The following is a 15,546-nucleotide window of genomic DNA, read 5'->3' on the forward strand; positions in this document are numbered from 1 at the left end:
CGTCTGGTCTGATCGGATCCGATCAATTACAATGATTATTATTGGATACCGTTCGGCGTTGTTGCCTGCAAAAGGAGCAAGAGGTTTCGGCCATATCCGTGATATTTGCATCCAACCTCATCATCTCTATTCTATTTCCGATGAGTAGTAATGGCAGTAATAAACCGCACAATAGAGTAAAGTACAGAGTGTCAATAGTATATATACAGTGGCTAAGGAGCCTATCGCATGATCCAATAAAGGCTCAGCCAGGGGTTGCAGTTGCAACCACTTCCTAGATGGTATCAGACCGATCGTCATAAACCCGCACTCTTCTGATGTGAACGACGACTCTCGTTCCATCGAGCAGCAATCGAGTTCGGGTCATTGTCAATCCTACCCAGCACTGCCTCCAACTCGTATTCTTCGTCCCATCGCTTGACGGTCTCGCGGACATCGGACTGGTTGAAAAGACGTCTTGCGTCGAGAGGTTGCTTCAACTGTTGCCTCGAAGACTGCTTCAGTGTGGCGTCATGCTTGAGTTCCCATATCGGGGAGCACCCCTCATTCTTCTCCTCGAGCAGATCGGCGATATAATGAAGGTATTCCAGCTGCTCATGGGTGACGGGGCCGGCGGTGGCATCCACCGCCGAAGGTGGACTTAGAGTGCCCAAGATTCGGCGAACTTCCACCACAAAATCACGATTGAGTGCACTATCGCGTGATAAAGCAGTAAGAATACACCATCGTAAGCCTAGAATGTTGTCTGTCGCGGCGAAGGCGCGCGCAAACATCTTCATGCAAACCCCGTCAAAGGTCGCTGCAAACCTATAGCGGGACATGTACACGGCCGTCAGAAGCTCCAGAGCCATTTCCGGCTTATGTTGGGAGATCAAGCGACGGCTTGTCGCAACGGTAAGGTGGTGCTTGACCTTCATGTTTTTCGTAGACCAACAAAGCTGGTAGAAGCGCAGGACTGCCATCTGGACAATGTGGCCAGTTGCATCCTCATCGACCGCCATGACTTGACGGAAGAAGATAGGAGTGAAGCGGACAAGGTGACGGATACTCCGCCATTCAGTCTCGATGAGAGTGCGCGCTGCACTGAGACCGTCCTCAAGCAAAGTCGCTATGACCGCCAATTCAACGTGAAGCTGCCTCATCTGGAACCGGGCATTTTTAGCATTTTGAAAACACCTCAATGCTTCCTTCAGCTTCCCAGCGTGCAAATAATGGGCCATCTGCTTATGGAGTTTCTGATATTGGTCAACAGGTTTCGACGGCGTTGTCTCTTGCATCGTTCTCTGGTACCACGATAGCGGGTTCTGTGTATATGGCATGCTGTTGACTTCCGGCAAAGGGAATGACTGTTGGTCATAGCCCATAATACGTTGAGACGTGGAGCTGTGCCCATACTTTACACGCGCTGCTTGCAGCATTTGCCAGAACCCCACTGGTGCTCCTTCCAATGCGAGGCGACGAGACCGTAGTATCTCCAAGAATTGCTGCTCGTTTATGGGGATGTTCCACGATCGCTGCTTCGCCATACTTGTAAATTCAGCAATCATTTCCTTGTCTCCTTTCTCCACAAAGGCCTCCAGGATGTGCTTGTAGAGCACGCGATCGGGGACAATGTCAAATTTATCGAGGTACCGGAACACAAAATTGCGAATCTCAATCCCCGAATGTGAGACCCAGTACTCCAGAAATATTCGATCAAAAATTGGAACGAAGTCTCGCCGGCGTCTCGTCAGCTTGAGTTTGTGCATCTCTTGTAGTCCTGCGTCAACTCCCTCCCAGTCACAGTTCAGAGCCTTGGCGTATACCAATAGGCCCTGAGTTCGGCAACGAAGAGGGAGCCCGTATAAAGTGGTCATATCATGAACCAGAGCTTCGGCATCGGCAACACGCCCAAATTCAACATATGCCTTGATCACTGGGTTAAACAGTTTGTCGCTAGGTTGTTTTTCGAACTTTGGAAGAATTGTCAAGATCTTCTTCAACTGCCCGTTCAACAACTCGATGCTTCTTGTCTTCCTCCACAGGCCGGAGAGGTAGGCTCCGCACAAGCCACAATCACGGTCATGTTGTAGATTGCGCAAGAGGAACCATTTCGCAGTGGTGAGTCTGTGGGATTCAAGCAAACTCCGCAGCACAACGTCCACCATCTCCGGAGGGCAAGGGAACTTGCGCATGTATCGCGTATAAACACTCGCAACTGATTCAATGCAACCTTTCTTCGCCAAAGCCAGCATCAACGTCTTCCACATCTCAGGCGTGATTTTATCCACCTCTTCCAACCGCTCAAACACACTTCTGGCAATAAACACATTGTCCTCTTTGCAGTTGACGAAGAATACCTTCGCAGCCATTTCCTTCCTGTCAGAAGATATGCCGTTCAATGAAGCGGAATGTGCCTCCAGAAAAACTTGGGCCGCCTCAATGGGACGACCGCGGTCGAGAAGTTCCTGCATCCGTGTCGGGACAATAACCTGCCCTACACTCTGCGATTCCTCGCCCTCGGGTAATGCATCCGAAAGTTGCACCGGCGAGCTGGCATGATTTAATTCTATAGCATTTTTCGTCCGCTCCATGGCGTCGACAACCGGGACCTGCCTAGGAGGAACAAAATCCCTTCGACCCAAGCCACTCTCAAAATTCGGCCGTGATGTAAGCGCATCGACAAGCTGCGAACGGGCAGTCTCCAGATACGACTCTGCCTGGACTGCGCCCCGCGGATCCTCCAACCCCATGCCCGGACGTCGAAAGCCCTCCTGGTGCAAAGCTACCACATCGTCATCCTGCGTAGCTTGCCCTTCTCGTATCTTTCTGTCCGCCTCCTTCAACGACGCCAATCCCATAAACTCGCCTGCTTCCGCTGCTTCCATCATACGGGCGAGTCGTTTCGCGGCAGACGTGGCATCGTAGTTGGGTGCGGAGGACTGCAGGGCCCGTTTATTCTCGACAATGCGCTCGGCGACTCGGACTCGGCGATGGACATCGTAGGTGATGGCTGCGACCGTGCAGAAACTGCCCACAGTTGAGCCGGCAAGCGCCAATCTACGCAGAACTCGGAGAGCATTTCGAGAGGGGACAGCCGGGGGGCTGTTGGTTGGTTTCGAGAGCATGGTGGTAGAACCTATTGCACCGCAGGCGGCGGGTTCTATGGGTATCACCTGTGAAGCATTGATATGAACAGTAAACCGAGATAAAGCTCAACTAATGGGGACAATGCCCAAAAGAAAAGTTGAGGGACGCCAATGGGCACAATTGGGGTGGGAGCTTCAACGGGGCAGTTTCGGTGGACTTTTCCTGAGCTGCAGCGGAAAGTTTGCATGCGGTGCACTTGCAGGCTTTGTCGCGTGCCGTAGTCCTCCGATCGCTCTCCGGATCCAGCCAAGATCATACGACAACTATCAGCTTACCTATATTCTCCTGTTTTCCTACAATCCTCAAATCTGTATAATTGACATCGAACACGAAAATTCTTAGAGTGTCCCTTATTGTACCTGTAGAGATATAATCGTAACCAGCTCCTCTGAGCTTCATCGTGGACTTATGAAATGATTTCAGTATTCAGAAACAATTGTGACTAAAGGTACTCCGTACGCCGAACCAAAAACGTACACATTACAGCAAAGGGTCTATCACTAGTCCCGCCTTGTATATAATTCTAAGACCGTAAGAGAGTGTCCTCATCCAATTCTCCGTCTTCGTTTGCCTCATGTAGAGGACTGCCTGGCCGAGACTCGTCAATGGATACTGCATAGCGTTAGCATTTCGTATCTGCTAGGTGAAAGGGAATAATGCCGAACCATTTGGTGTTATATAGAAGCTACTGCAGATCGCCAAGAAAAACACAGCTGCCAGAGAAACGAAGACTGTTTGAGTAAATTTGCCCACTGTCAGGCTGTAGACGAGATTGCATAAAGTAGGCGCGATCACTCGAGCCAGAGCATGCAAGAGCCCTTTAGCACCGAGTATTTGCCCGACTCGCTCACGGGGCACGTGTTTCGTCAATGATGATTGCAGCGTAGGCGTAGCTAGGCTTCCTAGAGCGGCGACAATGCCCGAAAGAGTCATGAGCGCACTGCTTCGTACAAGCGTATATCCCACATAGCCAAGAAAATCGAAAAAGATGGATATCTGTATAACCACAAGCTCCACCCTATTGGACCCGGGGATAGCGCGCTGTTCGGCGGTACGCTTGTGGAAGATGCGTGTGACGATAGGATGCACCAAGAAAAGAACGAGCACGCGCACAGTGCTGACGATCGAGATGAAGATGCTGGATTCGACATTTCCCCATCCAAACATGAATTCAGCATAAATGATCACAAGCTGGGCCGTGCCTAAGGCAACAGCGAATACGACTGTATCGATGGCAGCAAGAAGTATGATGTTTCTTCGCAGGGCAGGGCTTGCGCCCTTGCGGTTCGGAAAAAGAGAGCTGGGGCGTCCAACAGGCGGACACAAAATGGAGAGTGGTGTGATGAGGTTCTTTGGGTTCAGATGCTGTAACCAAGAAGGAGAAAACCAGCCAGCAGTTTCCTTTTGAGTGAACCTCCTCCGGTGTTTCTCTCTCGCAGCTTGCTGTTGCTCCTTTGACAGCGATTCTGGAATGACGAGCAGAACCATGAAGAAGAATAGCGCATGGAAAGCCAAGCCAGCAGCGAAAATGTGTATTATCTCCCCGGTCTTCTTCAGGACGACCGCTGCAATGAGTGGCCCACACGCCAATCCAACGAAGAGAGCGCCGTGGAGATATCCAAACGCCACGCTACGTTTTTCTGGGGCAGTACAATCAGAAGCATAAGAGGTAGCAAGCGCCAAAATCGTGGTAAATGAGCCTCCAATGCCGTCCAGTAGAGCTCCTACTAAGAGCAGGTTGATGGAAAATTGCTCTGGCCTGGCTGCTACAAGGACTGTGAGTGTTTCACCAAGCACAGCTCCCAGCGAGCTCAAAGCGATCAACTTTGTCCTGCCATAACGGTCTGACACATGACCGAGCCGCGGACTGACCAATGCGGATAGGATTCCTGCAATCAAATTGAGGTAGAGTTGGAATTGAGCCACGAGAGATTGCACCTCAGGCACCTGGCACTGGGGGTTGTCTTCCCCAATGATGACCGGCAGATACGTAAAGTTAGGATCCTGTGAAGCCTTCTTGGAAAGATAGTCCCTGCAAACGAGAGAGAGAATCAGATTGATCTTGGGGACGACAACACCAGCAAACCCTAGCATATAGAGAAGCAGAAACGGAAACAACCAAAAGACCTAGAAAGAGATCAGAACGTGATGAATGGGTTTGGATTGTGAGCATTGTCTCAACGCACATGAGGTCGTCTGAAGAAACTCCAGCAGCCGGCCCTCTGGCCAGCTGCGTTCTGCTCCGAGCCTTCCGCATTTCCATGGCCTGCTAGTAACGGCGTTGTTTCGTGGACACGCAATCGGACTGTGTCCTTGATACTATCACCTGAAATGGTTCGAACACCAGAATTTGACGAGACAGCTCTGGTGAGCAGCTGTGCATCAGCCTCAAAGGCTTCCTCGTTCTCCATCGCTGGCGATAGAGAAATTCAATAAATTTGCAAACTCTCCTAGGTCCCGAAGTGGAATGAGGTTCGAAATTTACATTGGCGATAACCTTGGTGGCATCGATGATAACAATAAATCTGGAATCATATGTATCATAGACGGCGCTCACCCCTGGGACGAAATAATGTAATGATCAAGTGAGGGGATGGCCAGGAATGAAGGGAATCGGGATGATTATGGAGATAGCTTGGGGGCTGAAGTGGACGCACACAACATGGCTGTCATGAACTCATGATTACCAATTCTTCACGAGAACTGGGAACGGAGCTGGAGCGGCTTCGCCGTTGGGCTTTGCGTCAGCCCAATTCCGACCAACCAGTAGATCATGAAGCGACGCTATGAGAGTTTGTTCAATAATCAATCCTTCTTATCAGGGGTTGAGATTTTAGCCATTGGAGTCAGGCAATTTCTCGATAAGGGACGCCGACACTACGACTGGATCGTGCTTTATCGCTGCACGTGTGCAACTTTAAATGGTGACAAAATAATTGTCAAGGTTGACTAGAGACGTTGATGGGAAATCCTTCGTCTATAATGTTTATATATAGAGTCTCAACCATTGAAGACCAACAACGAAATGAGATGATATGCTCGAACTTTTCAACAATATATACATTGCTTTGGTGCGCTCCGTGAATAGATCATCTCGTTGACAGCACAACTTAACGCCCCGAGGAAAGAAAATGGACCCTAATATTGTATACAACGGCCGAGAACAGCCATAACAGAAATAAACTAAACTACAAGGGAAGAAAATCGGTCGCCAGCAAAGAATTTCTTCTGCTCCAGGCACCGTTCGCTCTTACAGCCTTGACAGCGCAGAGTCATCTGTAATGAGCACTTCTCTCCCTTACGGAGGTGTTCTTGGGCAATGTCTGCTAATGCCTGGATGAAAATGGGGTTGCCATTCAAACTCTCGGCTCTCTTGACTCCCGGGGAGTTTGCTTCCTTAATCACTTCCAGATCCAACTCGTACAGAGTCTCAATATGATCGCTGGTGAAGGCAATGGGGACTAGAATAATATCGGTCTGTCCACGTTTGACATAGTTTTCGACCGTATCGCTAGTTTGGGCTCCAAGCCAAGCTGACGGTCCCACCTGGGACTGCCAGCACAGTCGGTAAGGGTTGCTGAAATTCAATCTTTGCATGACAGCATGCACAGTTGCAGCGACTTCAGCAGGGTATGGGTCGCCTGGGAAATGTGTTAGCGAGCAGATCTTGTTGTTCGGTAAGAAGGTGGGTCTCACCTCTGTTGACAACACTCATAGGCAGACTGTGGGCTGAGAACAAGAGAACGACACCGTTTCGCTTCTCCTCCGGGTATGTCTTCAGCTGCTCCTCAATGTTCCGGGCGAAAGCCTCCACGAGGCCAGGGTGCGTTGGCCATCGATCAATGACACTCCATTGGATGCCACCAGCGGGGTCCATGTCGCCATTTGCACGCTTACCCTCAAGCCTGGTTCTCCATTTCCACAACTCGTTTAGCGAGCTACCCGTGGTGGAGCACGAATATTGGGGGTACTGTGTGAACGCGACAGCGCGCCCTCCTTTCCCATTGCCGAACCCATCTTCCAACAACTTTGTGTACATTTCTTCCGTCAGAGGGTCGGCGTACCGGAACGCGACGTAAGGCTTGTGAGGAGCCGTTTCGGGATTGATTTTGTCTAGCAATTTGCACATTTCCTCGCACTGATACTCGGACCATTTCCTGATCGGCGAGCCTCCACCAATATCCGAGTATTGCCGTTGGATCTTTGGGGTTCTGCGCTTAGCGATGAGAGGGCCGAGGTATGATTGAAGTCGTCCGAGAGGAATCAGATCGCCATCGGCCTGAAATAGGAAGACAGAGCTTGTCAGTCTCATACAGAGGGGTAGTATCGGGTATATTGAGGAGTGCATACAAATAATCTGCTCAGAAAATCTTCCACTTCGTCAGTCTTTGATGGCCCACCCATGTTGAGGAAGACCATTGCCGTGGGGCCTTTGGACCCAGTCGCATCTTGAGTGACCGGGGGAACTGCTGTTGCAAGCCCTTTCCTCTGCTCCTGCCCATAAGTCAGAGCGGTGCGAGACACAGCTGGTCGCAAGCCTAAACAAGCTCCATTGAGAATGTGCCTCGGAAGCGTTAATGGCCGGCGGAGAGCCATGGAGAGGTGCGATGATAATGTATTAAAAAGGTCGGCCGTCGTCTATCTGTCTATCATTAGCCACACTGAAAGCCCACAAAAATACGTCGAATAGTATTTGACCACTCAATGAAAGAATTGTGGCAAGGAATTGTAACTGGAGAACATATCTAGGTCCTCAGGTGGTTGATGACGGAACAGCGCCAGCTGGAAGCTTGACCAATCAGCAATGATTTGGGGTCATCAAGTCTTGGCGCATTCACGTGACGTTCGTGTTCCCCCCGCGTTGCTCCGATATGACGGGATCGCGTCACTCGTGAAGTCGGCGGGCACGCAGGCAGCAGAGCGGTAGGCACTCAAGGCAGAGAAGGAGGTGATGTAAATACCGACCATATCTTCTTGCTTCCAATGTACCTCTTTTCTCCTTCCTCATTTCTAGGCTGTAACTTCTAAACCCATTCACTATTCTCATCATGGCTGATGACAATCCATACCGCGATGATGAGGCAGTGGAAGAGGAGGAGGAGATCGATGAGACTGTATGCGAAATCCTACCATTGTCAAGACGTCATCACTAAAATATCTCTCGCAGGGATACAAAGCAGTAAAGGACGCTGTCCTCTTCGCCATCGAAGTCAGCGATTCAATGTTGACTCCGCGTCCATCGTCTGATCCTAAGAAGAGAGTGGAAGAATCACCAACCACCGCGGCTTTGAAATGTGCATACCACCTCATGCAACAGCGCATCATATCCAATCCTCGTGACATGATTGGCGTATTACTGTACGGGACGCAGGCGTCCAAATTCTACGACGAGGACGAGAACAGCCGCGGCGATCTATCGTATCCTCACTGCTACCTTTTTACGGATCTTGATGTCCCTTCAGCACGAGAGGTGAAAGAACTCCGTGCTCTGGCGGAGGACGAAGGGAAGGCAAGAGATGTGCTCGTGCCATCGAAAGAGCGGGTCTCCATGGCGAATGTACTTTTCTGTGCGAATCAGATATTCACATCCAAAGCTCCCAACTTTCTATCCCGGCGATTGTTCATCGTCACAGACAATGATAACCCTCACGGCGATAGTAAGAGTCAGCGATCGGCTGCCACCGTTCGCGCGAAAGATCTTTACGATCTGGGGGTGACCATTGAGCTGTTTCCGATATCTCAGCCTGAGCATGAGTTCGACAGCTCCAAGTTCTATGACGTAAGACTAGCCGGCGTTGACTGTCAGTGCAGGCAACTTTGTGGCTCACATTGTATAGGATATCATCTACAAAACCTCACCAACTGATGCAGAGGCTCCTGTGTACCTAAAAGATGATTCAAAGGTATCGACTGCCTCCGGAGATGGGATCTCGCTGCTGAACGGCCTCCTGTCCAGCATAAATTCCCGGTCGGTTCCGCGCAGAGCGCATTTTTCGAACATGCCGCTGGAGCTTGGGCCGAATTTCAAGATCTCCGTGACAGGATATCTCTTGTTCAAACGCCAGGCACCTGCACGCAGCTGTTATGTCTGGCTTGGCGGGGAGAAGCCTCAGATCGTCAAAGGAGTAACTACCCAGATCGCAGACGATACTGCTCGCACCGTTGAAAAGTCAGAGATACGGAAAGCATATAAATTTGGTAACGATCAGGTGTCATTCACTCCTGAGGAGCAAAAGGCCCTGAGACACTTCGGTGACCCAGTGATCCGTATCATTGGATTCAAGCCACTCTCCGCTCTCCCTTTCTGGGCCAACGTCAAGCACCCATTCTTCATCTACCCTTCTGAGGAGGATTACGTGGGCTCAACGCGCGTATTCTCCGCTTTGCATCAGAAGCTCTTAAAGGATCACAAGATGGCTCTTGTCTGGTTCATTCCACGCAAAAACGCGGCTCCAGTGCTGGGCGCAATGATAGCGGGTGAAGAGAAGGTCGACGAAAACGGCGTTCAGAAATTTCCCCCTGGAATGTGGATTATACCTCTACCATACGCGGACGACGTTAGACAGAATCCCGAAATGACCCTTAATGTAGCGCCAGAGCCCCTGATCGACCAAATGCGGACGATCGTGCAGCAGCTGCAGCTTCCCAAGGCGTCATACGAACCGCAGAAATATCCAAATCCATGTAAGCTGGGAGAGTTTAATTCATTGACAAGTAATGCTGATTGTTCCCTGCAGCGCTCCAATGGCATTATCGCATTCTACAGGCCCTCGCATTAGATGAAGACCTTCCCGAAAAGCCCGAAGACAAAACAATACCGAAATACCGTCAGATTGACAAGGTAGGTTGGATTTCGTTTAGTTGTTCTTTTGATCTCTTCGCTTTCCGTGATGAAGCATTGCTAACCTGCCCAGCGTGCTGGAGAGTATGTCCTGTCGTGGGCCGATGAATTAGAAAAACAGTACGCGGCGCCGGCAGCGCATGGCCCAAAGAGCACATTGGTGAAACGGAGCGCCAAAGACCGAGCCGCCGACAGCGACGAAGCTTCCAGTCATCCGTCAAAACGGATCAAATCGGAGAGCGGGCCCGAAGGAGTGGACGTCGAGGTCCGGCTTCACTATGAGAAAGGAAGTCTTTCGAAGGTAAGTCGCTTGCATGCCGACTGCCTGAAGGTTATTAACAGGTCATATGTGATACAGCTTACTGTAGCGGTTCTCAAGGATTTTCTGACCGCTCATGGGCGCTCGACAGCGGGAAAGAAAGCGGATCTCATGGAGCGAGTCGAGGAGTACATGGAGACTAAATAAGAGTTTCGTGTCCGTGTGATATGAAACAGTTAGGGGTAATGATAAGTATGTATGACAATAATGATGTCCTGGTAAGGAACGTGTCAGGTTTTTAAAAAAAAATACAAGAATTGTCTATATGTACAGGGTAAGTAAGCAACCAGGTATCTCAGATGACAATCGTCTATATAAACGCCATCGCAAAAGGATTCGCAGTCCATCAGCATTTCCCATAGACCTGACAATAGCAGAGCTCCTCATCGGGACAACTACAAAACAGTCAGCCCCGTCCACACCCACATTCTTTCCCTGGAAATATAGTCAGAAAAACTTACTATACAGCCTCTTGGCCGAAAATCACATGCCATAGGAACTCCATCACGCGCCCACTCGACGCATCGTCCTTGTCGGTATCGATAACCCACTGCCGGAACCTGATATAGTCGTCGCGCGGCCGCTGGAGGACCTGCTTCCGCGACACGGCGAACTGCGCACAGCACGCGGCGCCGACTTCTTTCGGTTTCGCCAGGAACTTCTGCTGGGGCACTGCTGCATCCACGGCCATTGCTGCCCGGGCAGGGGAAGTCGTCGCGTTCAGCGGCGGGGTACTCGTTCCGTCGAAGATCTCCGCCCAGACCTGCTCAGTGACGTGGCGGTTGAGACGGTGGGCGGCCTTGCAGCCAGGGTTCCAGTTGCAACGGAGGTTGACGTAGCCGTTGCGCTGGACGAAATCGAGCTGGAGGGCGCGCATGGCTGCTACGTTATCGTGGAGCGGGGCGTCGACGTGCCAGGCCATGAGGAAGCCGGCGCGGTGGGAGTGGAGGAAGGCGATGGTGGAGGGGAGGGAGTCGTAGTGGTCGATTAGGTAGGTGAGATAGGCCATGGACTCGTGGCCTTTGTTCAGCGGGGTGGTGAGCTTCTTGGTGTCTGCGACGGTTGCTTTGGAGGGGTTGACGGTGTAGATTGCGCGCTGCCAGCTATCGGGGTTTGTTAGCAACGTTGACGGTTTTGGTGCGAGGAACCCTCGACGTACTCTGGCAGTTCTTCCTCGACCCACTCCGTGTGTTCTTCCTCCAGCTTAGCCATGACGATGACTTTGTCACCTGCTTGTCCATTAGGGAAGGTGGGAACAGTCTGCGGGAAATATCGCGATTTGGTCCAGTCGACCAGATATGTGCCTGCACGGTACTGGTCGCAGAAATCTTCCAGGTGCACCTTTACAAGATACAGCGGTATTAGGAGCAGCAGAGTTGCGCAGCATATGATTCTGGAACTGCTTTTCATGGTGACTGTTGCGGTTGTGGCGGTGATATATCTCCAATATGATGACTCGCTATACCAACCACGAGGGCATATACGGTATATCCAAGCAGAAACACCCTGAGATCAACGCCAAAATTTAGCCATTGAGTTAGGGACCAGCCTGATATATTAAAAATAGTATGGGAACAACCAAAGCAGCCGGGTGAGAGCAGGCCGCCGGGGAAGTATATCAACCGCAAACCGGCAAAGGCAACAGAAGCTGAAGAGAAAAGAAGAACTCAGGAGCGAAAAGGGTGAACCTTGTATTAGCTTCAGAGCCCAGAGCAGGCACCCCAGGAAAATGGGACCCCATCCATATTGGATATGGGGGCGATCAGTGTTAGGTAGATTCGTCTATCAACCACGGGTCGCGAGTTGGGGGTGTTTGGGGGCGCTCATTTTGGCATTGGCTTTGACTCGAGTTTTGAGGGGCATAGTATTCTTATTCTCCACTGGCTGAGCCACGCTACTTACTAACGTACAACGTACTAGATAGGTAAGGTACTATCCACTTAGTAAAGTCTGTGTTTGACTGTTACCAACTAGCAGCGGTAGGCAGTTACCTAACCAGTAACTCGTCCAAAGCTACTTAAACATGGAGAGACCCTCCAAAACCCAAAGGCCAGGGGTCAACCAGTCGGCGTCCGTCATTCGCCCATATGGGCCCTCTCCCGTTGTTTAGCGTCTTTAGCGGGGAAGCTTGGCGCTCACGACAGCGCAAGGTGGATATTAGGGACTCGCTCAGACGGCTCAGAAATCTATTGTCGCAAAGGGTGTTTGCGGGCCCCTGACAGTTTACTCAGTCGTCAAAGCTCATCATGGTCGCCCGAGGGGTGAAATGTGATCATGGTCTGTCAGCGTGAGGGTGTCTCTGTCCGCCGAGAGGCGCACTCGTCTAAGACAGATTGAATCTAGGGACGTACCAAGGTTCGCTCGTGGCGTTGTCCCAGACAAGGCTTTTGTCCACTTGGGTGCGTACGTATGAGCCCTCTCACCGCAACCGTGGCTCTTCCTGTGATGTTTCTCATGTCCCTTCTGTGTGCGATGATGCTATGACTTTGCGTTGCGAAGCTGTGGAGGTTGTGGAGGTTCGATATCCCGCTGATCAGCAGGGTCAATTTCTTCAACCAATGTTATGGACGAGCCAAGTAACTGGTTGTCCAAATCAGGACGATCGAGTTGTCAAGCAGACACAGTGGTTCTTTGACTTACTCCGTACAGATGGAGTAGATTGGTCTTGAACAAGCGTGAACTTTTAGGGCTCTTTCTTCCTCCTTGTTGTTTGGTAATCTAAACATAGGAAACTGATAGTGGCTGTGACATCTCGCAATGACTCTGATCCTTTGCCTACCAACTATCCATCTGGTAGATAGACGTTGCTGTATGTGTGGCTTATTGACCTCAAAGGAAAGCAACCTTAGTGGAGCATGTCACTTGCATTAAGGCACCACTGTCTCAGATTGCGCTGAAATATAGATTAGACTAAGCTATTATTATCAAATTGAAGTACGTAGTTATATTCATTCCTTGCAGGACTAGCTTGCTCATGGTAATTGTTGCTGCCTAGATAGATAACCATATGTGGGCAAGCTTAAGAACTCGAAAAAGCGCGAAAGCTTATTCGGCAGCTAGCTTAAGGGATTGAGAGTCGAGGAAAAGACTCGAAATATATCCACGGCATATACAAAGTCAAACTTCGAGTGGCTGCTCCGCGGGACATCAAAGTAACATTAGAAAATATATATTGGGAACAGCGATACGCTTTGTTTTATACATTGTATACTCGTACCTCGCGGCCAGCGCAACTAGATACAATGCCATGCATAGCAAAAAGATTAAGACTCATCACTCTCCTCCTCATCGCTGCTAACCTCCTCACCCTCTGCGATTGCTTGCTCTCGTAGTTTTCGCGCACGTTCTCTCTTCTTGTCCAGCAAGTGATTCAGCTTCTTTGCGACGTTGAAGACACCACCAGTGCCTGCCCCGCATGCAGCACATGAGGGGTTCTTCCGATACCGCTGCAGGGCGCATGACTCGCAAAAGTAATGGCCGCATTTCGTAATGATAGGACTTTTATAGGAGCTCTTGCAGATGATGCATGCAAACGGAATGCTCTCGAGAAGTTCTTCGTCATCATCGTCCTCATCGTCTTCCGCAGTCTTCGCATCGCCGCTTCGTTTCGAGACAACCCGACCACTCAATTGTTTGCCTTTGGTACCAATCTCCCATTCCCGGTCCAGCTCCCAGCCCTGTTTGTAGTCCTCTCGAGCGTGAAGAAATTTGCAGGAATCTGCACGACGGTTAGTAAGCTGTCCTAGTAAGAAAAGGAAGAAAAGAGATACATGCCTCCAAAACCGCAGAACCCAGTCTGCTTCCAGTCCTTACATACATCAGGCGCAAAATCCATGACTGTCACCGTACGGACGTTGGTAGGCGCTTTGATAGGACCAAACTGCTTGGTAGGCGCATTGGGGTTCTTCTGGATGAATGACGAATAGTTCGCGGCGCCCTTGTAGGTACCATCGGGCGCAGATGGGGTGCTCGATGCTGGCCGAGCTCTTGTCGTCCCTAACAGGTTCTTCTCACTCAACTCCTCGTCATACCAGTTGGAGTGCTTGGTCGCATCGTTACTCGAGGTCAAGGGAATAGCGGCTGTCTCGGTGGCGGGTTGGTCTTCGACTGTATTTCTGCGCGGACCAGTTGTAGCCGAAGAGGCAGTCACTGCAGCGTTCTTCCGTCGTCGTTTGACCCGGCGACCTTCCTCATCATCGGACGATGTGAAATCCGAGTCGGAATCTGAAGCAGGTGGCGGCGTATCGGGCTTCTTGCGGAAGTTGGCTTTGGCCTTGTTGGTGCGTTTCTTGAAGGAAATTTGAGGAACAGCTTCTGCAGCTTGAGTTTCTTCCGCCATCTTTGTTGAGACAAATATCTCCTTGGACAGGACTATCGTGCTATGGCGCGGACAGTAGCTGCCGTGTATTGACGCAAGAAGAAAGCACATCATTTATCGTAGATCACGTGACCAGCACTTATCACATAATATCACATGACTGGTAGAGCGCCGTGAGGCCTTGGGCATCCAGCCATGTGCCTGGGACGCGATCCATGGATGATGGACCGTGGAAGATGGTGGTACCGGTACCTTAGCCTTAGTATTTTGGGCAGAACCGTAAACATAGACGACACTATTCAGGAGATCTACCATTATGAAAGAGTTAAAGTATGGTCTTTGTCCTAACCTTGCTTAGTTGCTTGGATTATTGGACATCGGCAACGATAACAATGGATTATGGATCAAGCCTGTCAACTAGTTAGCGATCCCCCTCGTCATCGTGTACCATTTGAGCGCTCAAATGGTAAGCTAGATCTCTGATCTCTGACATATCAGATCATTATTGTTCTCTCCAGCATTGTCATATCCTGTCATTTGATCTCAATTAAGATGTTTGCAAGTAGATGGAAACGAAAGAAAATAACTATCGCCCGCACGGCCCATACTATCATCTTAGATTATTGAAGCAACAAACAGATGTGCCTCACTCCACCTCACCTCCATTCCGCTCCTCCCACTGTCTGTCTTCTCTCTCTCCCTCTCTTCTCTTCTTCCTTCCTTTGTCTTCCCACCCAACGAGTCGCTCTCGTCTCGTTGTTGTCTGTCTAACTGCCATTATTATTATCTATCGCTCTAGACTTCCTTTTTCTTTTCTTTTTTTTCATACACTCTCTTCCCCTCTTTTCGCTTTCCTTTCTTTGGATCTTTTCGCTCTTCTTTCCCCTTCTTCCACCATTACCAAATTATCTATCGTCTTTCTTTACATCTCTTCCTTCC

At 50.3% G+C, this 15,546-nt stretch overlaps 6 protein-coding genes across 6 annotated transcripts; 1 reads left to right on the forward strand and 5 right to left on the reverse strand.

Annotated features, from left to right (window-relative positions):
* Window positions 1-296: 296 nt before the first annotated feature.
* NFIA_079500 (pentatricopeptide repeat protein) lies at window positions 297-3,107 on the reverse strand (the record flags this gene model as incomplete). The annotated part of the gene is made up of 1 exon (XM_001259905.1): window positions 297-3,107. One exon carries the CDS (start codon window positions 3,105-3,107, stop codon window positions 297-299), a length of 2,811 nt encoding a protein of 936 aa, XP_001259906.1.
* A 545-nt stretch (window positions 3,108-3,652) lies between these two features.
* On the reverse strand, window positions 3,653-5,540 carry NFIA_079510 (putative tetracycline-efflux transporter; the record flags this gene model as incomplete). Its single annotated transcript, XM_001259906.1, has 3 exons — window positions 3,653-3,741; window positions 3,795-5,256; window positions 5,316-5,540. The coding sequence occupies 3 exons, from the start codon at window positions 5,538-5,540 to the stop codon at window positions 3,653-3,655; spliced, it is 1,776 nt and encodes a 591-aa protein (XP_001259907.1).
* Window positions 5,541-6,312: 772 nt separating this feature from the next.
* NFIA_079520 (ferrochelatase HEM15) lies at window positions 6,313-7,725 on the reverse strand (the record flags this gene model as incomplete). The annotated part of the gene is made up of 3 exons (XM_001259907.1): window positions 6,313-6,770; window positions 6,826-7,408; window positions 7,480-7,725. The coding sequence occupies 3 exons, from the start codon at window positions 7,723-7,725 to the stop codon at window positions 6,313-6,315; spliced, it is 1,287 nt and encodes a 428-aa protein (XP_001259908.1).
* A 452-nt stretch (window positions 7,726-8,177) lies between these two features.
* Window positions 8,178-10,436, forward strand: akuA (putative DSB repair complex subunit Ku70; the record flags this gene model as incomplete). Its single annotated transcript, XM_001259908.1, has 6 exons — window positions 8,178-8,243; window positions 8,297-8,908; window positions 8,967-9,813; window positions 9,867-9,970; window positions 10,044-10,271; window positions 10,329-10,436. The coding sequence occupies 6 exons, from the start codon at window positions 8,178-8,180 to the stop codon at window positions 10,434-10,436; spliced, it is 1,965 nt and encodes a 654-aa protein (XP_001259909.1).
* Window positions 10,437-10,635: 199 nt separating this feature from the next.
* NFIA_079540 (DUF3431 domain-containing protein) lies at window positions 10,636-11,699 on the reverse strand (the record flags this gene model as incomplete). The annotated part of the gene is made up of 3 exons (XM_001259909.1): window positions 10,636-10,684; window positions 10,751-11,392; window positions 11,449-11,699. 3 exons carry the CDS (start codon window positions 11,697-11,699, stop codon window positions 10,636-10,638), a joined length of 942 nt encoding a protein of 313 aa, XP_001259910.1.
* Window positions 11,700-13,552: 1,853 nt separating this feature from the next.
* Window positions 13,553-14,628, reverse strand: NFIA_079550 (U2-type spliceosomal complex subunit CWC24; the record flags this gene model as incomplete). Its single annotated transcript, XM_001259910.1, has 2 exons — window positions 13,553-14,007; window positions 14,073-14,628. The coding sequence occupies 2 exons, from the start codon at window positions 14,626-14,628 to the stop codon at window positions 13,553-13,555; spliced, it is 1,011 nt and encodes a 336-aa protein (XP_001259911.1).
* Window positions 14,629-15,546: the final 918 nt, after the last annotated feature.

Source organism: Aspergillus fischeri, genomic scaffold, assembly GCF_000149645.3.
Source record: "Aspergillus fischeri NRRL 181 1099437636264 genomic scaffold, whole genome shotgun sequence".
Classification (NCBI taxonomy): domain Eukaryota; kingdom Fungi; phylum Ascomycota; class Eurotiomycetes; order Eurotiales; family Aspergillaceae; genus Aspergillus; species Aspergillus fischeri.